Source organism: Trichoderma aggressivum (assembly GCF_033847375.1).
Source record: "Trichoderma aggressivum f. europaeum strain CBS 100526 chromosome Unknown scaffold_020, whole genome shotgun sequence".
Lineage (NCBI taxonomy): Eukaryota > Fungi > Ascomycota > Sordariomycetes > Hypocreales > Hypocreaceae > Trichoderma > Trichoderma aggressivum.
In genome coordinates, this window is record NW_026946386.1 from 456,697 (window position 1) to 477,269 (window position 20,573).

At 55.0% G+C, this 20,573-nt stretch overlaps 4 protein-coding genes across 4 annotated transcripts; 3 read left to right on the plus strand and 1 right to left on the minus strand.

The window, feature by feature from the left end:
* Nucleotides 1-4,776: 4,776 nt before the first annotated feature.
* On the plus strand, nt 4,777-7,858 carry Triagg1_5666 (uncharacterized protein; the record flags this gene model as incomplete). The annotated part of the gene is made up of 2 exons (XM_062900205.1): nt 4,777-4,969; nt 5,049-7,858. 2 exons carry the CDS (start codon nt 4,777-4,779, stop codon nt 7,856-7,858), a joined length of 3,003 nt encoding a protein of 1,000 aa, XP_062755466.1.
* A 621-nt stretch (nt 7,859-8,479) lies between these two features.
* On the minus strand, nt 8,480-9,121 carry Triagg1_5667 (uncharacterized protein; the record flags this gene model as incomplete). Its single annotated transcript, XM_062900206.1, has 1 exon — nt 8,480-9,121. One exon carries the CDS (start codon nt 9,119-9,121, stop codon nt 8,480-8,482), a length of 642 nt encoding a protein of 213 aa, XP_062755467.1.
* A 1,018-nt stretch (nt 9,122-10,139) lies between these two features.
* Nucleotides 10,140-14,378, plus strand: Triagg1_5668 (uncharacterized protein; the record flags this gene model as incomplete). Its single annotated transcript, XM_062900208.1, has 3 exons — nt 10,140-10,225; nt 10,287-10,753; nt 10,819-14,378. The coding sequence occupies 3 exons, from the start codon at nt 10,140-10,142 to the stop codon at nt 14,376-14,378; spliced, it is 4,113 nt and encodes a 1,370-aa protein (XP_062755468.1).
* Nucleotides 14,379-14,988: 610 nt separating this feature from the next.
* On the plus strand, nt 14,989-16,074 carry Triagg1_5669 (uncharacterized protein; the record flags this gene model as incomplete). The annotated part of the gene is made up of 1 exon (XM_062900209.1): nt 14,989-16,074. One exon carries the CDS (start codon nt 14,989-14,991, stop codon nt 16,072-16,074), a length of 1,086 nt encoding a protein of 361 aa, XP_062755469.1.
* Between the last annotated feature and the right edge of the window lie 4,499 nt (nt 16,075-20,573).

Genomic DNA, 20,573 nt, shown 5'->3' on the forward strand with positions numbered 1-20,573 from the left:
CTGAGTTTCGAGTCTCGACGAGGCTGTCGAGAGGGGAGCCGGCGGGAGAGGATACGGTGTGATGGAGTGGTTCTTTTGGTCGTCGGTGATGGGGAGACGTGTACGTGTACGAGTACGTGTATCGTGATCGTTCCCCGGTCTCTAAGTCTCTATCTCTCTCTCTCTCTCTCTCTCTCTCTCTCTCTCTCTCTCTCTCTCTCTCTCTCTATAGCGGGCTTTCCCCGTGGGCGTCTAACAGTTGTCGTCTATCTCTCTCCCTTTGTCTGTACGATTGTCTTTCTTTGTTTCTCTTTCTTGTTTTTCTCTTCTCTCTACTCTAAACGGAGCGTTTCGTCGGGGGCAAGGCGATGGCAAACGGCGCAGCGTCTCGAGACGGCTTCGCACTGCTGGTGGGGGGAAACAGTGTCAGGATTCGGACGGGTATCGAAAAGGGCCCCCCTGGCTCTGGAGGGCAATGCTCGTCAGCGCAGTCTTTTACTTGTGCGATCTGCCGGTGGGATTTGATATCATGCAGTCGGTGTGCGGGGATGGTGTCAACGAGGAGCACGCCGAGGCTGCAGAGGCAGCAGGATCAGGAGGTAAAGGGGCAAGGAAAAAGAGAAGAGTTGGAGACTGGAGGCTGTCCTGACAAAGAGTCTGGGCTGGGCTGGGCTGGTTGGAGATGGGACAGGCTCGACTCGACTCGACTCGAACTGTTATGGGGTACTGCCGGGGCCGGCAAAGCAATGTACTGGCTGCGGCGCGCAGTGGTGTGCAGATACTCGGGCTCAGGTACCAATGAGCAATTGAGGGCACGTTGGTACATGCTCGTACCAGACAGTATCGGGCCCTTTGGAGGCAATGGATCAGTTGATCTACAGGCTCTGGGCTGCTAATTGGGACGATTGGGGGGGGCCACAGGCGCTCAGGGCGGCTTAGCGCGGTGACTTTGTGCGGTGCTGGGCTTCGAAATCAGGGGGTTCAATCAACTGGGGGGGCTGCAGAGGGGGGCGCTTCGGACCCTTTTTTTTTTCTCTTTTTTTTTGCCCATGTTCTTCGCCTTATGTTCTTTTTCTAGGTGATTGAAGGTTCGGTTTGTCTTTTTCCCTTGCCCTTTCGTTTCCCTTCCGGCGGGTGGTTGGAGCAGCCAATGTCTTTCCCAGCGTCCGTTTTTTTCGCCACCGTGGCAGCGGCAACGGCGAGACTGCAGCGGGTTGTACCCAGGACTCGGGCTGGCTGCAGCTAGCGCCCACGGGCCCAAGTACTGCTACTTGCCTAGCACCCTTGGGTCTGGTGGCATGCACAAGTGCGCCGGTGTCTTGTTTCACAATGGCCAGAGCTGGCGCTAGGCCTGGCCAGGCTAAAATGGGGGAAATTGAGAAATCATGCCTTCGGTTGTGTTGATTGTATGGATGTTGAATGTTCGGTTGTCTGGCGCCACGGGACGGGGGGGGATGGAGAATGATGGCGATTGATGACAATAGAGAGCAGTGCAGTGGCTTGTATCAATATGGACGGGCTGATGAATCAACCAACTGCTGCTCACTAACACCGTCCATCTTTAAACGTCAACATTCGCTGGATGACTTAACAACTCAACATGAGGTTCCAACCTCTAACACGGCGTCAACCAAACGCAGCGCAACCAACCAACCAACCAAAACACTCACAAATAAACAACCTCGAACGAAAACAAACGGCCAGCTTCCCCCCTTCTCACATGCTTCCTCCCACTTGTTTCAGTCGCACCACCGGCGGCTGCTCAACCAACAAAACCGCCCACCACGTCGCATTGCGTCAACGGCCCGCGTCTCAGCACCGCCCACGAGGCCATCAGCATCGTCACACCTCTTGTACTATAGCAATCCACCTCCAGTGCACTGGCTCGCGACAAAAATTTATGTGATCAAATCAAATCGACTACAAGTAGGCCGTCGTGGTGGCTCCCGTCCCTTCTTGGCTGGCCGTTTTCACCGCTCCGCTGCTCTTTGCTTGCTTACCAGTTGTTTACGGGATCCGATATCTCATGATGCGGGTAGGCACATTACACTAGCAGCGCCAGCTCCGGCTCCAGCTCCTAGGCGTTCCATTGCCATTGACCAGACATACATATGTAATCAATTTACTGTATGGTACGCCTCGTATTGACGCCATCCCCTGCGCCTTCATCACCCGTGGGCTGCCTTGGTCTAAGGTTGTAGTACCAGCAATGCCTCTTGAATACACGTTGATGCACCCGTCCGTCTATTCTCAGCCGTACGATACAGCTCTCGGCAAGGGAAGAAGAAGAAAAAAGGAGACGCCAATCAAACAATAACCGTAGCGTCTGCAGGCCGTAGGTACTGCAGCTCAATGCACGCTCAAGGCTCTCTGCTCGGAGAAATACCAGGCCTGGCATCCCCATGTTCAGAGCTCGTCACATTTCACATTTCACGCTCACGTCTAAACAAACCAATCCACCACTGAGAAGCAACTCCTGCTGGGCTGCCCTGACTTAAGCGAGAGCAAAACGGTCGATTGGGAACTTACTAGGTAGTAAATACCTACGTACGAGTACAATGGCACTAGATACTCCGTGCAGGCACTCCTGTCAAATGGAAGCCAGTTCAGATGCCAAGTCCCAACTGCAATGCCTACCCGGAGCTGGGATCATCAGCCTCCTTTCAGCTGAACATCGCCAACGCAGCCTGCATCGCTACTCCGTGCCGTATCTGAATTGCTATCGTATGAATGAATCCCAATGGGTTTCAATCTGGTCACATGAGTGCCTTTTTTGTGGACTCGCAGCAGATAGCATTACGTCTTCTCGGCTTGTTGGCATTTGTGCAACGGCGGTGAAAGATCGTATCTCGTTCACCGTCACATCGCCAGCCACCTCGTTCTCGCCGAGCTGAAACGATGGCGACTGACGTCAATGGGCTTTGGCCCTGCAGAACTGGGGCTGTTTCACGGCTGCAAATTGAATAAGAGAGAGAAGAAGTAAAAGTAAAAGAGAAACACCCCGGCGAAGAGCTGAATCAGGGGTGGAGAACAGGTGCAACGACGAGTTGAGACGGTCATATTGTAGGGCTGAGCTGCATCTCACTAGCTCTAGGACCAAAACTCTTCATGCGGCCCAACAACGAGAAATGCGCGTTTGTCTTAGTGAGACGGTATCTAATCTGAGTTCGTTGGGTAGTTGGGCGAGGCCAATTGGATGGACCTGCAGCTGTCTGAGCGTGTTATTTACAGCAGAGTAATCCCTTCAATTCGTAGGTATCCTGGAGGTTAGTCTGCAAAAGGGCGCCTCTTGGATGCCACATGTATGAGGTGCAGATAATCTTGAAGTTCCATGTTTGCTTTGTTGTCTGTAAAAGGTTGCCAATATGCCTAAAGAGCTTAAATGTTTGCAGCAAGTCGGGTACCCAAACGGCCAATCTCTTCCGAATGGACAAACAAACAAACAAACACTAGAGCTGCATGCCAGTGCCGATTTGCTGCACTGCCTTTGCTGACGAATGCCACATGCAACATGTATAGCCTTTGGTTGATTTGCTCGAGCTGTGGAGAAGGCTCGGCAGCCGATCCGTCGAAAGGGTTTTAGTCTTTTGTTTTGGTAAATACATGTACTGGACATCAACAGACAGACACCAGCCGAAATATTGGGAGATGTACAGGCACTGCTTGGGTTAGTAGCAACAAGAAGAGAGATTGAATGGTCGAACCAGTCAGAGCTTGTACCTACAACAGAGAAAAGAGCGATCAAGTCTCTAGGGTGAGCAAACAACATACCTAGATGCACGTCTTTCTCACGGATGCCAAATGCTTCCGTTTGCTCGTGTAAGCAAGCGTGTACCTACATGTAATGGATTTCAAATTGATTCCATGTTCTGTTTGTCGCTTGAGACGCCGCAAGCCGTCTTGGTACAGCTCAGCGCCTCGTGTGCTTCAATCGTCCAAGACCATGGAAACCAAACCAAACGAGGCCATCTTACACGCGGCTCAGCAACAACGCCCGCCTCGTCGAAATTACAATCCCGAATAAGCTTAACCAACAGCATCCGTTCCAACATCTCGACGCTGATTTGATCCATCCGATTGAAGCCTCAATCAGTTCCATCAGTTCCGACATCAGGGGCTCCAGCTGCCTCCTAGTGCCCGCAGCAGCCGTTTTGCAGCACTAACGGACGGGCCAGCCCCCGGTCGCCGCCGTCACGGGTCCGGCACTCTGCCTGCTCGCGCTACCTTGCCAGTACAGGCCATCCACCGCGGGCTCCCAGCCAGATTCCCAGTACTCAGCCCGTACCCAGCCCGTACCTCAGCCCGCTGGAGCGCTGCTGAATAAAGCGACCCCCCGCCGCCGCCCCCCAAAAACGGCACTACGGCACTTGCACAGCGCTGGGATTCGGCGGGCTGAGCCTGGCAGCGCCTGGAGGCAGAACCCAGCACTGGCCCATCCCCGCCGGGAGCCTTCTAACCTCCACTGCCATTGGACTCCAGTGCTTCCGTGGGAATCCAGCCAGGCTGCAACCCGGGCTGCAGCAGCGCGACCATTCGTCCAGTCTTGTCTGGCTCTCCCGTCCAGTTGCGTTGCCTCTTCGTTTTCGTCCTGTGTTCGTTGCCACTGCACTGCACTCGAGCCTAGCCTGCCCAACTCGCCCTGTCATTGGTATTGACGCCCGAGATCAGATCCCGGACAGCTGGAGCTCGCTATGGGAGTTTGCGCCGCCGTCTGCGTCCCAGCGCTTCGCAATCCTCCGGCCGTGTCGACCGACAAACAACGAGCGTGATAGCTTCACACCTGGGCGAGGCTGAGCCATGGCGAGACGAGACAGCGCCATGGGCCCCTTTTCTCCCGCCCACCAGCCTGACGAGGGCTATTCCGAGGATCCTCTGGGGCCAACCGGCCTGGCTGACCAACTCTCTACTCTGGCGACGCTCAAATCCCCCCTCGAGCTGCCGCAATGGCTGGCTGCAAACGCCGCGCTCCTCCCCGTATCCGTCAAGTCCAGTGAGTCTTTCTTCGTCTCCCGGCGCTGGCCGCGATGAGCTTTATCCCTGATATGGATTTTCTGACCCCCTCGCTGCAGAGCTGGCCATGACGCTCCTCGACCAGCTTCCAACCTCTGCCATCGTCGAGATCGTCGAGCGCCTGAGCCCGAGACTTTACATCGACTTCATCCGCCACCTTCCCGCCGAAATCTGCCTCAAGATCCTCAGCTCTCTCGACCCCGTGTCCCTTGTTAGTGTGCTGCAGACCTGTCGGGCCTGGTATGACCTGGCCGTGGATCGGAAGCTGTGGGAGCGACTGTACTACCTTGAGGGCTGGAAGGCTGTGCAGACCGAGATCGATGCGTGGGAGGTCAGGGTCAACACGGGCGTCAGCAACTCGATAGGGCATCTGCATAGAATGCAAACGTCGGATCACCACCCGAACAAGATTCGTGCCATACTCAACAATGATGACGACGACGAGGACTTGGAGATGGTGGACCAGGACAGGCTGCCCAGCATCGTCGATACCAGTGCTGGCGCCAGCCTATTCGGATCTGGCGGTGGGCTGCAGCCTTCGAGGCAGACGCTGCCCTCCTTGGGCGACATGCACCTGGACAGCTTCTCGTCTGCCAAGGGCAAGGCGGTAGATCGGGGCCTTGGGTCGTCGTCGTCGGAAAGCAGAGCTAAGCGCAAAGAGCCCGGCGGCACCCCCGAGATGGCGCTGCCCTCAATCGAGACGGGCGACGCCACGGCGTCCATGATCAAGTCGACTCTCTGGACTTGGGATATCAACAGCTCGCGGTATCGCATCAACTGGAAGTACCTGTATAACATGAGGCGGCGCCTCGAATCGAACTGGGAGCTAGGCAAGTACAAGACCTTTGTGCTACCGCATCCCAGCTACCCGGAGGAAGGCCACCAAGAGTGCGTCTACACCCTGCAGTTTGACGCAAACTACCTCGTCAGCGGCAGCCGAGACCGCACGATGAGAGTCTGGAACATGCACACGCGCCGGTTGGTCCGCCCGCCCCTGACCGGCCACACCGGCTCCGTCCTGTGTCTTCAATTTGACGCCGACCCGGCCGAGGACATCCTCGTCTCTGGCAGCAGCGATTCAAACGTCTTCATCTGGAAGTTTTCCACCGGAGAGCTGGTGCAGAGGATCACAAACGCCCATCGCGAGTCTGTCCTCAACGTCAGATTCGATAAGCGCGTCCTAGTCACGTCTTCCAAGGACAAGACCATCAAGATTTTCAACCGCCGGCCGTTGCGGTACGGCGACTTGGGCTATGGGGAAGTAGACGAAGCCGTCAACCCCGTCGGCATGAGCGTCAAACCCTACGGCTACGAACCGGATCTTTCCCAGGAGCTGCCCGTCAAGCCCCCCTACACCGTCATCGGCAGACTGGAGGGACATGGCGCTGCCGTCAACGCCATCCAGGTACGCGGCAGCACCATCGTCTCCGTCTCTGGCGACCGTCACATCAAAGTATGGAACTGGCCGGAACAGGTCTGCACACAAACCATCCCGGCACATGAAAAGGGCATCGCCTGCGTCGAGTTTGATGAGCGCCGAATTGTGAGTGGTAGTAGCGACTACGAAGTTTGCATTTTCGACGCGCCAACCGGCCTCAAGGTGGCCTCCCTCCGAGGACACGCTCATCTCGTCCGAACAGTGCAGGCGGGCTTCGGCGACTTGCCGTACAGCCGCGAGGAGGACGCGGCAGAGGCCAAGAGAGTGGACGCCGAGTACTTCAAGGCCGTGGAGGCTGGGGAGATTGACCACGAGGGCGACCGCAGGGTTCGTCGCGCCAGGAGGATAAACGCAGGAAGCTCTCGACCGGCCGATCTCCAGGCGACTGGTGCCAAGGTCCCGCCGGGCGGAGGCGGCGGACGTAAATATGGACGCATCGTTTCGGGTTCCTATGACCAGAGCATCATCATCTGGCGGCGCGACAAGGAGGGCGTGTGGAAGCCTGCGCACCATCTGCGCCAGGAAGAGGCCGCCGAGGCCGCACACAGGCAAGTCGCCCTGACCAACGCCCATCGTCAGGGCACTCAGCTTGCGTCGGCAGCCATTGCCGTGTCGCCGGTGCATCCCGGGGCATCGCAAGGCATGCAGTCGTCGCCCATTCGCGACCCAAGCGGCGAGCACAGCGGGGCGGCGCGCATCTACAAGGCCATGATAGACCAGGTCGTCCCCATTGGAGCTGCGGCTCTGAGACAGGCACTGGCGAATCATCCATCCGTGCTCATCTACCATGAATACCTGCAAGCCGCGATTGAACGGGAGCCCTCGCCCTTTGTCAGATCGCACCTTAGGCAGGCGGTGGCGGATGGCTTGATTGCGATACAGAACAACCAGTCGGCCAGACAGCGCCTCATTGCTCGCGGCAACGCCCACATCCTAGCTCCTCTTACCGTCGGTGGGGGAGCCGCAGGCCTGGTTCCCGGATATCCTGGCACCGCAATGGCAGGGTCCTCTTCATCTACAGCCGTGGACATCAACGGTGGCAGCAGCACTGATCATCGACAGCCGGCATACTCTCCACTACCAGCACCACAGACACATCCATCCACTCCTCTCCACGCACCTGTGCCCCAGCCCTCTCAACTTTCCATCCCTCCCGGCCAGGGGCCTCCTCCTCTGCTTCCGCCCATCGTCCAACCCGAACATACCGGCACTCAGGCGGCCACGGTCGAAATGGCGGACGCCGTACCAGCTTCAGGGCAACACCCGCGCATCGTGGCGGCTGAAAACCCCCCGGCACGCGTCTTCAAGCTGCAGTTTGATGCCCGCAAGATCATCTGCTGTAGCCAGGCGCCAGTCATTGTAGGCTGGGATTTTTGCAACGGCGATCCGGAACTGGAGGAGGTTGCTCGCTTCTTCGCAGCGATTGATTAAAGGGCGTTTGCTGGGCTCAGGGAAGATTGTCACTGAAATGAAGACGAAAAGTTTTTTTTACGCAACGTTTCATCGCCCAGGACGCAACATCTCGTCGGGAGGAGTTTAGGAGGGGAATAGTGACTTGACATATCCATCATCGTATTTTTTTTTGTGCTTCGAACAAAAAGAAGGAGAAAAAGAGAGAAAAAAAAAAACAGAGCGTTGGGACTGCATTACTGTAACTTGCATTCCCGGCGTTTCGACAGTTCGCCCGGCGTTTGTATCATGTTGTAATTACTCGAATGTGCGGACACATTACGGACAGGGCTTGGGTGGGATGGTAATTAGGTATAGTAGGCAGTAGATGGCATTAGATACTTTTGTTGTTTCTGTTGGGGGTGAGCAATACGAAGAGCATGATGAAACTCGAGAGATGCTACATCTTTGCCTATCCCGTGTTGTTTATTTACATGGCCTTGAATGTGAAACAATGGACTTGAGCTTGACGATGCTGTTTTTTATGTTTATGAGGAGACAAATGAGAGAGCCACGCCACGCCACGCCGCGCCACGGAACGATACAATAGGCTGATATCAAGATGCTGAATGAAAGAGAAACTAAATTGACAAAAGACGATTGCTAACCCGCAGCCTGCTTGACCTTTTCTTCCGTCTGCGGCGGCTCGTCGACAAACTCGGGCACGACCTCGTCCTGCAGGAACCCCGGCACAGCCCCGGCTCCGTACTCCTGCTCCAGCTCGGCCTCCATGCCCAGCGCTTCAAGCTCAGCATCTAGCTCGGACTCGTCGACCTCATCAGGAATATCATAGCCCCGTGCGAGGCTCTCCTGGATCTCGTTGCCGACGTCGAGCAGGTCGGCCATCTCGTCCTGCAGGCGCTCAATCTTGTCAATGTCGATCTTGCCGTACTGCTTGCGCAGCTCCTTGTTGGTGGTCTTCATGGCGTCGACCTGGGTCATGACGTTTTTGAGGTTGTCCTGCATGCTCTGCGCCTGCTCCATGTTCCAGACCTGGCTCTCGAGCTTGTCCTTTTCGGCCTCGTAGGCCTTGCGGCGCTGCAGGACCTTGAGGGCCTTTTGCTTGATGGCTTGCTTGCCGGGGCCGTCGCGCATCTTGGAGAGCTTTTCTTGGTAGGCGGAGAGTTCGCCGTTGAGGGCCTTGAGCTTGGTGTCGATGGAGGCGATGCGGGTGTCGATGCTCGCGACGGCGCCGCTGAGGGTGGGCTTGGGGCCGGTGGGCTTGGAGCCGAAGAGGCGGTTCATGGTGATGATTTCCTTTTGGTTTGTCCTTTTTACTTTTTTGGGGATTGTCGGCGGTGAGAGTTGAGGGTTTTCGATGCGATGAGGCTGAAGGTGCTGCCTGTGTTTGCGCTGACGAGGAACTGGATGACGTTGGACAGTGACGAGGCTTCAGGGAGTTTGTAGGCTCTGTCGGGAGGGTCTTAGAGGGGCGAGACCCCACTGGTGCATTTCTGCAAGGCTGAGCTTGATGAGTCAGCGGACGACTTGCCTTGCTCAATTGAGTTTGTGGAGAGACAGGCGCTCAGAGGTAGCAGTTGTAGAAGAGAAAGAGAATTCGATTGCGGTAAACGCTTGAATTCAGAGTGGATTGCGGGCTTTGTTCGAGCTGGATGCAAGTCATGGAGAGTCAATGTTTCACTGCGCTGCGTCGCCAAATTATGCGTCAGTCAATGTCTCATGATTAATTGACCTGTGCAAGCCACTTCCTTGTAGATTCGGAGCAGTTGGCGGGATCTACGGCTAGCTCGATTGAAGCATCCGTAAATAGCATCAACTAATACCGATGTTGTACTCTATCGTAAAATGTAACACTGCTACCAACTTACACTACAGTACCTCAGTGTAAGATTCTGTATATCTGTTTTCACCGGTTTTATTTGTTTTTGTGTTTTCAATTAACAATTGCACATACGTGTTTCTCTTCAACAAACGGCCAGCCCATTAACGCGTCACGAGCCCGTTAATTGATGCCCCCTCTACGGAACCCCCACCGCCCTTCATTACCCGGTTAGGACTAGCCCGCTCCGTTTGCATCCCTATTCAGGCCCAATGTAAACAAAGATGGGCCATAATTCCTTGAATAATCTCGGCTCGCAGCTCTTATCGCGCCTCACGCACGCACTTCAAAGACACGCGACTTTTTCATGATTCACGGCTAAACGCGTGCGCGTGGGGTAGCAATTCACTCGGTGGCCTGTGCAGTTAAAGCCACACTCGCCAATTCCACATTTCGAAGCATTCCGACGCCTCAACCACAAACATGTCGAGATCGTGGAACCAGCCGTTTTGCGCCATGGACGGCACGACCAGCCCCGGATGGGGAAGCGGGAACGAGCCCGTTGTCAAGTAAGACCTGTTGCTGGACGGCATTCTGATATCTGATCGTGGGACTGATGATACGTGGCAGCAACCTTCTCCCAGCGTCGTTTGTGACGTTTTTCCCAGCGGCCCACGAGGCCAAGACGGAGATGTGCGTATCAGACCGACCGACGACGACTTCCACCTCGCCCTCGCTAGAATCCCCTTACTGGAACCAGGTACTGACGCGATTTCCGGACAGTTCGTGGGCGGACAATTTGGTCGCCCAAAAGCCAGCGACCATCCTGCGTGCGTGGTGCCGCGTGCCCGTTGCCGCTGGCCCTTCGACTCTTCGCAAGGGCATGACCATCATGAAGCGGGTGGGCCGAGTGGCCCGTGTTGTGGCGGCCAGCCAGGCCGCAGCAGAGATTGAGGTGCCAGAAGGCGCCGAGGAAACCCAGCGGGCGAACCGTCGCCGTCTTGATTCGTTTGTGCCGACGGCTGAGGCCGTGTTGGAGTTGGTGGGAGAGCCTCTGTCCAGGGCAGAGGTGGCAAGCGCCGTTATGCGCGCCAAGGGTTTGTTTCTCGCTTCTTAACCCTGACACTCGAGCTGCAATTTGCTGACTGCTTTTGTTCCATAGTGGACGTGGCAAACTGCTACCTCCATGAAGAGTACACCGACGTATCGGAGCAGAGAAACCTGGCCAAACAGAGCCAGTACACCAAGAAGACGGTCCCGTTGAGGCGCCGCTTCAACACCTACTCCTCCGTCGATTTCGAATATGCGAGCGGAGGCAATGGCTACGCCATTTACAGCGAGCTCCATCCTATACTCTCCAGAGCTATGCAGGGCGGCGTCACCGAAATCGACGTCAACATGGCATCCATCACAGAGGCTGGAGTCCACCTACGATCAATGTCTCGCAACCCACGAGTTCCTCTGGCTGCCAGCGGCATGCCAGAGCTATCAGACATCGCTGACGACAGCGAGCCGTCCAGCGTTCTGACCTTGGAGCCTAATGAGTCCATGTCCGACGCCAAGTCTCCGACCAAGCGAGCTTCTACCCAGTCCCCAAGCCCTACCAAGAGCAGCAAGAGCTTCCGCAAGAGACTCAGCGACACAATTGTCAGACTGTTGCCGGGATCCTTCCCTCGGGCTGAACCTTCTCCCATCAAGCCGTCTTCTCCTCCGACACCCAACATGGCCTTTGAAAGCCCTCGTCAGCAAACGCCCTCTATCAGCATTCCCAAGAGCCCCAGTGCATCCAAGTCGCCTTTACTATCGGCAAACTCTACTCCCGGCCTTATTCGATGGTCCAACCGCTCTTCCAAGGAATCGCCCTTTGCTCGATGGCGCCCAAAGCGCAAATCCGAACCTGCTCGTCTCTCGACCACACCTTCACCTCCCCGCAACGACTCTTCCACCTTTGACGTTAGCATGGAAGACGGCTCCATCATGTTTGGATCCCCTGTACACCAGTCTCGCCCCAACGCCCCTACTCCTTCTAAATGGAGCGGTCTTCTATCTTCTACCCCTATCCAACAGGCTTCTTCTGCAGCTGTCACGCCCGCCAATGACGGAGCGTCTCTCGGTTTGGTCAAATCCCTGCCTGAGTGGATGCAGCACACCCAGTCACCTGCGACTCTCGAAAAAAGCCACCCCAGCAACATTGATTTCCGACCCGCCTCTCCATCATTCACCAGTTCAGTTTCGTGGGTTAATGTCCCAACGGACACAATTGAAGTGGAGCGCACAAAGATTGTCAGGCGACGCAAAAGTGAGCCGCTGGTCAGAAACATGCTCAAATCTCATTCTTTGCGACGAACTTCACTTTCACCTCAGAAACCGAGATCAGGTGGGGCCATGCCCACCGTTGATGAACCAACATTTCCCAGCCATGATTCCATCTCTCGAATTCCCGAGCATTCTCAGCTTTCTAACTTCTTCAACTCTTCCGCGACTCAATCAAACACTCTATCAAACACTCTGAACAACGCTGCGACCGAACAAAACACACACATGGACGCCCAAGGCATGGAACCCCAAGGCGTGGAATCCGATGACCCGCACGGTTTTGGCCTCCTCGCGTGGAACTACAAGGCACAGATAGAGGATGTGGTGAGAGAGAGAAGAAACGCCCCTCCTCCTGTTCGCCATCCAGACGATGTTTTCGACGACCCCAACGACAGATACCGTCGTGAATCTCCTCCCCCGCACGACCCCGTGAAGCGGCTGGCCCGCTTCGCGGAAAACGGATGCTACGACAAGGCCGGCGTCACAATTGCTCGGAGGGAAGGCAGGCTTCTTGTTCAGTTTAAGCTGCCGATCAAGCACATGTACCTGTTCCCCCAAAACTACCGCGACCAGGGTTCTCCAGAGCCAGAGTCAGACGACTTCATACCCCAGTTCCACCGCGAATTCCCAGGGGAAACACCCGAGCCCCCCAGCCCCGAACATCGACAGAGATCTGAATGGAGCTCGTCGCCTCTCGCAGCGGAAGAATCTCATCTCGCTGATAAGACCCTTGTTGTTTCCGACTTTGGCGGCTCTCCTACCAAGCAAACCTCGGCGTCTGCTGAGAATGAAGAATCTCATCTCATGAACGAGACTCTCGTCGTTTCCGATTTCGGCTCGCCTGCAAAGCACTCTCCATCTCCCGACCATAAAGACTCTTATCCCAGTGATGAAACCCTCATTGTTTCCGATTTTGTTACCTCGCCTGCCAAGCGCGGCTCGTCTTCTCGTCAAAGCGTCGCCAACAGCTCACCCGCCCCGACATCGCAAAAGAGTCCCTATACACCCGCCGATCAGCTCATCATTCCTGACTACTTGACCACGTCTGAGAGAAAAGTCTACAAGCCTGGCATGGTCTACAAGCCTGACATGAACTCTCCGCCTCTCGTGCCCTCGGAACTTGCCACCAACCCAGAGCTTCCCACGAACTCAGAGCTTGCCGTTAATACCGACAGCTCGTCTCTCTCTGACCTTGAGAACACGCCACCTCTGAACGAATCGTCTGAATTGAGCATTGCCATCATGGCCGCCGAGAACGTAACAGAGCAGTCTGCCTCTGCAGATCCCGAACCATCACCCACCGATTCAACCACCACCGATGATCCTACCTCAACGTCACCCATCTCATTTACACCCGTGAACCAAGCCGGCGCTCAAAAGAAAGCAGCTAGCCCGACCCTCAGCAACAAGCAAGGCTCCCCTACCAGTCCAGAATCTGGAAGGCTATACCCCATCAGCCACGACGATACCCCTGAGCGAAATTTTCTACGCGATTTCATCAGACGTTCGAGACCCCGACGTCTTTCCACCACCGAGACCGGCTCCCCCATAGCCCCTGTGCAGCGTCAACCTCTTGGAGCTAGAAGCCCTAACATGGAGACTCAGCCAAAGGAGAAGCGCAAGTTTGAGAGCAGCGAGGGAGAAGGGAACGAGAACGAGCCGGAGACCCAGCCGGAGCCTGCCCCCAAGCGAATTCGCCGCGTCCATCGAACCACCCCGCCAAAGCCAAAGGCTGTTACTGCCATGAACCACTCGGATGATGAAGATCCCCTCGCCAAGGATGTGGCACCGACCAACGATGCTGCCGACGAGCTCGCAAACGACCAAGAGAAGAAGGAGGCCTCAGTTCCGGCTGCATCCCGCCGATCATCGCGCCTGAAGACCAAGCCAAGCGCCATCCCCAAGCCGTCGGTTCCAGCGCCCACTAGAGTCGGTCGCGGACGCCCCCCTAACGCAACCCTGGGCTCCGTGCGCAACGAACAGCAGGACTTGGTCCACCAAACCCGCGCCAACACTCGCCGTAACAAGGGGAATGCAGAGTACCCTGCCCAATTTTTGGCTCGGCACTCTGAGGAGGAAGAGGGAGAGGCAAGCCAGCAGGACGAGGCCGAAGCCTCCAAGGCCGGGCGCGGCAAGAGCGTCGTTTGGAAGGAGCCGCTGGAATCGTACCAGGAGGAGGAGAGGCCAAAGAGGGGGCGGCCGTCGGCAGCAGCCAAGGAGGCCAAGGCCAAGGCCAAGGCCAAGGCCAAGGCGGCCGGGAACCGGATCTCCAAGCCGGCGGCCAAACCCTCGGCGGCGGCGCAGAAGCAGCGGTCGAGCCGGATCGCGGCCGGCCTAGGAATGGCAGGGAACGGGACTCCTGCCCCCAAGCGCGCGACTCGCGCGTCAACACGGGCTCGGAAGTGATGGTCGAGCTGTATAGTTCCCGGTGGTTGAGCCGCAAGGTTCCCACCGGTCGAGCTATACGGCTCCCATCACTTCTGACGAAGTGGAGGGGCAGGAGGGGGAGAAAGGGGGGATAAAAAAAAATAGATAAAAAAAATCTTTCAATAGCATTGCGAGGCGTTGGAGGGGGGGCAGGGTAGGGGGGGACACCTTGTGTTTTTTTGTTTGTGTTTCTTTTCTTTTTTTCTCGCTGTTTAAGGGCATGGCACGGAACAAAGCAGCAGGAAATTCGCTGCGGGGGTTGGGGGTTGGCACATTGAATTGAACGATACTATTTGCTCCCGACTTTGATTCCCTCGATGCAATGTGACACGACATTCGGAGTACTTGGCTATGTGACTGCAGATCTGGAGATTTGCTGGCTGAAGCGTCGACCAATTGGTCGTGCTGCATGGGCCGGATGGTACTCGATGTAACCCCCCGCTTCTTGATTACTGGTGGCTGGCAAAGGTTTGTTCCTGACTAGAATCCGGTTGCATACTGAGTCTACGTGAAGCCATTTCGAACGAGACGTGGGATACGACGCGACACTGGACAAACGAAGAAGGGCGGACAAAGCAAGTCGCTCACCATGGATACAGAAACAGTCACGGCCACGACGGAACTCCGTCTCGCGTCGCCCAGCGGCATCGTCACGCGAAAGATCCTCTGTACTCCCCTTCGCGACGCCCTGCCGTCGGAAATCCCCGTCATTGACATCTCGCCGATATTCAGCTCGTCGCTCGATGAGAGGAAGGCCGTGGCCCGGCAGGTTCGCGCCGCCGCGCAGAACATGGGCTTCTTTTACATTGAGAAGCACGGGATTCCCGCGGACGTGACGCAGGACGTGTATGAGGCGGGACTAGAGTTTTTCAGACAGGACTTGGAGACCAAGATGAGGGCGGATTCGAGCGGGACGAGGTGGGATAAGGGGTATCAGGGGCCGAAGACGCAGCGGCTGAATCCGTCGGAGAGCGTTGATGTGCGGGAGTCGTTTTCGTATCAGTACGATCCGAGGTATGATGATGCCGTTGGGGAGGATGGGATGGGGGATATACCGCGGGAGGCGAGGCGGTATCTGGCGTTTGAGGATGATTATCCGTGGGAGCAGACGAGGAACTTGCCGGGGTTGAAGGAGAGCGTGATGAGGCACATGGAGGAGTGTTTGAGGCTGGCGAGGGCGCTGACGAGATGTTTTGCGTTGGGGTTGGGGTTGGAGGAGGGATTGTTTGACGAGAAGGTGAGGTATCCGGGGTCGTCGTACGTGATCAACTATTATCCCCCGATTGAGCCGTGTACGGGAGGGAGTGAGGAGGTGTCGATTGGGTCGCATACGGACTTTCAGCTGTTTACGATTCTATGGCAGGATTTACATGGCGGACTGGAGGTTCTCAGCAAGGAGGGTCAATGGCTGCGGGCGAAGCCGATAGAGGGGACGCTGGTTGTGAATCTGGGGGACTGCATGCAGCGGATTACGAATGACGAGTATACGAGCACGGTGAATCGGGTGAGGAATTACAGTGGCGAGGAGAGGGTGAGCATTCCTGTGTTTTGGGGGTTTGGGCTGCATGAGACGTGTGGTGTTGTTGTTGGGGGGGGGGAGGAGAAGAAGTATGAGGATGTGAAGTGTGCGGATTGGATTATGATGCGAATAAGGGGGATGAAGCAGTTGGAGTGATTGGGATTTCATATGATGGGTCAGCTGGATTGTTGTTTTTGGGGATATTGTGAAGGATGTTGGTGATGGAGTGTAGCTTGGGGGGGGGGGGATAGAGGACTACCTATTTTGGTAGGTGATGAGTGACGCTGTGAGGGCATCATGAGGGCGAAAACCTGAGCATGAGGCGAAACTGCCCATGAGACACGCATCGGCCCGGTGAACTTGTCACCATGCGAAAGGCGATTCTGATTCTCAGCATCTGGATCGGGAGATGGCCTTTGCAGAGAATAACCATTGCGTCATGATGGAGGCGGTTCGTTTCGGGGGGGAGCTCCGGGCCGATGGACGGAGTTTTTGATTGAGCAGATGTAGATGGCAAATAGCGAATCCCATTGCCACAAGTATAAGAAAAAGGGCATGGTTTGTTCATTTGGGGCGATTCTCGGCGACCGTTTACATGGCCTGGGGGATTGGGTTGAAGGGCGATGACGCAATGACGTCGTTTTTGCGCCCCTGCAGCAAGCGGGAACAGTTCGTCATCGTTATCAAGATGCGGATGTTTTTTTGTTATTTTTTAAGATGCGGGTTTACCAAATGTGTTTAGAAACAGGATGTAGGTTTTTGTTAGGGAAGACGCCCGGGGGGGTGTGTGATTTGTGCATGGTTTTTTTGTTGATGGGGATTGTGAGTGTTGAAGAATGAATGATGTCATTGATTGGGATTGCTGGTGTTTTTGGGATTTGAATTAATTAGGGCGCATGAAATGTGACTTGGTTGGAGCAGTATGACTGGGGGGTTTTTTTTTGATCTTTTTTTTTTTGCTACCCGACCGTTATAAACTGCTTGGACTGGGTCGAATCCTTTTTTTTTTTTTGGGATTAATCCCTGATTGTATTTTCACCAATTGTTGCAGTGGTTTGTGTTACGGTGCGTGCCATCAAATCTCGGCGGCATGTGAGAAATGATCCCCCCCCGGGCCATCCCATGATCACCGTCTCGGATCTGGCCAGCATATGCCAAATCTCACAAGCGGTTCTTTTTCGATTAGATTGCGTGCGTGTTTATCGCGTTCGGGCTTGTTGTTGGGGGGGTGCGCGTGGACGTCTCTTTGCTTTGCTATAGGTAGCTATAGCTATAGTTGTTTGGGGGAGCGCATGATCTGGACTGTGCGAAGAGGAGAAGAAGGTTGCCGTGTTGAGTTGAAAGTGAGGCGGAATGTTGGCGAGGTTGAGAGACATTTGGCACTGCAGGGGTTACACAGTGGTACAGTAGATCTCTGGAGGGGAGAGGAGCAAATGGGGGGGTTTTTGAGGGAGGACGAGAGCCGGGAATAAACGCATTTTTGTTGTTGTTGCAAGTCACAGGGCTGTGGTTGCATCTGACCTCGGGTTTTGATGATCAAGACGAGGTTTACGTGAGAGCAGGCTGTGTCTTGTCTCTCCAGTCTTTTGCTGGCGTGTCGGCACGGGAGATGTTACTCTTACTTACAAGGATAAGTAAGACATACTAGCTGATATGATGTGAGTCGTCAGCTCTCCAAGGCGCCCACGGGATACCATTCCTGGTAATTCTTCTTGTTGTCTCTGCCTGTAGGCACCAGGATACAAAACAAGAGCTTCAACTGAGTAAGGGATTCCAAGACGGGGGCGCATATGCGGGGAACCCCCGCCCATCGATGGAGGTTTATGGAGCCGTCTCTGGGGCATCTCGTGGAGTATCTCGTGGAGCAGAGAGGCCAAGCAGTAGACCAAGTATTGGCCGTTGCACGAGTCATTCAACGGTTGGGTTCTTACAGCGTGCTTTGGGGATAATCTGAGGATGAAATCATGACTGTGGGCGGCTAAGAAGGAGGAGAGAGCCAAGCCGGCGGTATTGCGCCGAGAGAGGACCCGATACCGTCTGTACGGCGAATTATATGCCCAATGAATCGCCGAGTATCTTGACGCTACGAAGAGATACAGTGTCGATATCCATGCGCCCGTCTTGATGGGACGCAACGCAAGCCGGCAAACGGGCGGATTGAAAGATGCGAGTCCGTTTAACACGTCTTGTGTGTGTCTGCATCCATTCCATCCGTCCATCCCCCGGACTGGCGGTGTCGCCATCATTTAATTGATGCTCATCTGCCGATTGCTCCTCGTGCACGCACGGCGATCGCCATCGAGGGATCCATGAGATTGGGTCAGGATGCTGACATGTGCGACATGTGCGTTATGCGAAAGAGAAAATGGTGTGTGGGTGTAAGTGAAGGAAGACACCAAAGGCGCAAGGCAAACGAAGCACAAGACGAGAGGGAGGGAAGAACAAAATGCCTCCTCCTCCGCAGCCAACACCTACACGTACATGTACATGTAGGTAGGGCTGAGCATCAAACTGAAGAATATGTAGACATGTGAGTCAGAAATAGCTTGGAGCTTCCGAGATGCTGGCTTTCCTGGGTTGCTTTAGCTCCCACCCCCAGCTGCTGTGATATCCCGAGATGCTCCGTCCAGAGTATGGGGTAAAAACCAAACCGACATCTGCGGTTACATTTTCGACGGGCTATTCTTCTGTGCCCCGTTTCGTTTTGCTCCGCTGGGTGCTTCTGCTTTTACTCCGGTATGTATCGTGCATGTAGATGCCCACCCTCAAGTCATCGTTATCCAGCTCGACCAGGTGGCTTAGGCAGATGATGCGGGTGATTTGGCACCGGCGAGCGAGATTCTTTCCATCAGAGGCGATACAGCTGGCCCAAGTCGTTTAGGCAAAAGGAGCTTCGGCGTTGCAAGCGGTGGTTTTGTTGATTGGGCGTCTTCTTGGCCCCGATGAGTCTTTGCCGGGCGCCTATCACATTCTCTCGACGGCCAAACATGCCACATGTGGAATTTGATATTACAGCATGTAGTATTACCGCATCTGCTCGCTTTGACGGGCCATTGGATCGCGGGGTACTCGGTATACCGGGAAATAAAAGTTCACTCGCTGGAAGAGCTTGAACCCTGAAAAACAGCCGGTTGTGGCTCTGCTCTGCCTGCAGCAAAAGTCGATCGGCCGTGCATGCAGTCAGAAGGTGAGAGTTGACTGACTGGGCCGCTCCGAACAAGTGGTGTGTGGGCAAACGCGGCGAGGCGATTGGATTGTTACATGGCCACCAAGGCATAAGCCCTTGCCTTGCAGTTTTGATTGATTGAGGAAACTGAGCCAAGAGCAAATGATAAACGGCGGGCTTACGACGAGGGGATAGGCAGACAGACAAGATGAGATTGGGAGCCTTTTTTTTTCTCTTCCCCCATCCAGGCAACCAAACAAGGGCAGTGCAAGGCAGGCATCGTCAGTTGCAGCGCGGGTGATTGGCTCATCTCGCCGGGCTCTTTTTTTCTTCTTCTTTCGCCCTTTGACTTGCCTGGATGATGCCCCGTAGGATGTGAATCCCAAGAAGACGAGACGACCTGCCCAAAGAGGGAAACAGGGCAACGTGAGCGGGTAGATTCGCAGCTAGGAACAGGACAAGCATACGGCATGTATGTAAGATGGCGACTCCGGCCCTTGCTCGGAATCAACCGCCGGGGACCCGTGTGTAAAGATAGACACGAATAGGTACCGGATGACTATATCGCACCCTGGGACGACGCAAGGGCATTTGAGAGATTGGGCGTAAGATGATGGGAATACGGCGACATCTTGCTTAGGTTGGCAGAATACGGAACGACACGGTACGGGGTGATATCAATCTGTACCTGTCTGTGCTTTGCTCGCCAGATTGCTGGACAGCACAACCGAGGACACAAGTCACATTCTTTTACAACCAACGAGGCATCTACATGTATCAAAGCACATGCACGGAAATTGAAACAGAGTCTGGAGACCGCTCTTCTGACGTCTGGACCGCATTGTCGATCCGGGGGAGGCGTCGAATCAGCGGCCCTTTCTTTTTTTTTGGTGTGTGTTGTTGATGGTTTTTGCATTTACGGCACTGGTTTGTTCGTATGGCCAGCTCAGCTTGTAATGTGATGCTTTTTTTGTCTCATGTACCAAGGAGAGTAGCGGCACGCGAAGAGAAGGGACGGGAAGTTCGAGCACAGACATGGTGGGAGGGGGGAGTGTGTTGTCTGCGTGTGCGTGTGTGTGTTCATATGGTCACCGGTCCTTTTGTCCTTTTGTTTCTTTCTGTTTGCATCTTTCTTGGTGTTTTGCCTCTATTCGAGATGGATGGAATGGATGGATAAAGGACGATGTCGGCTGGATGGGAAAGCAAGGATAAAAGGAAAAACAAACAAACACACACCAAAGTGAACGAGAACAAAGCACCAACAAGGTCCGGATAAGAACAAAGAAATGGCAGGCCGCCCACATCAAAAAAACAAAACAAAAAACTAGAAACTAGGGCCTTTTCCCCGGCAGGCAAACCATCAACTCAAAAGCACAAGCTGCATTAGCGGAAACGGCACGTCCTTTTCGGGCCACCGTTTGTTCCCTGGCGACCTGAATGGTTGGTCGGGCGGGTTGTTGGGCAGCCTCAGCTTCTTTCTGTCCCGCTG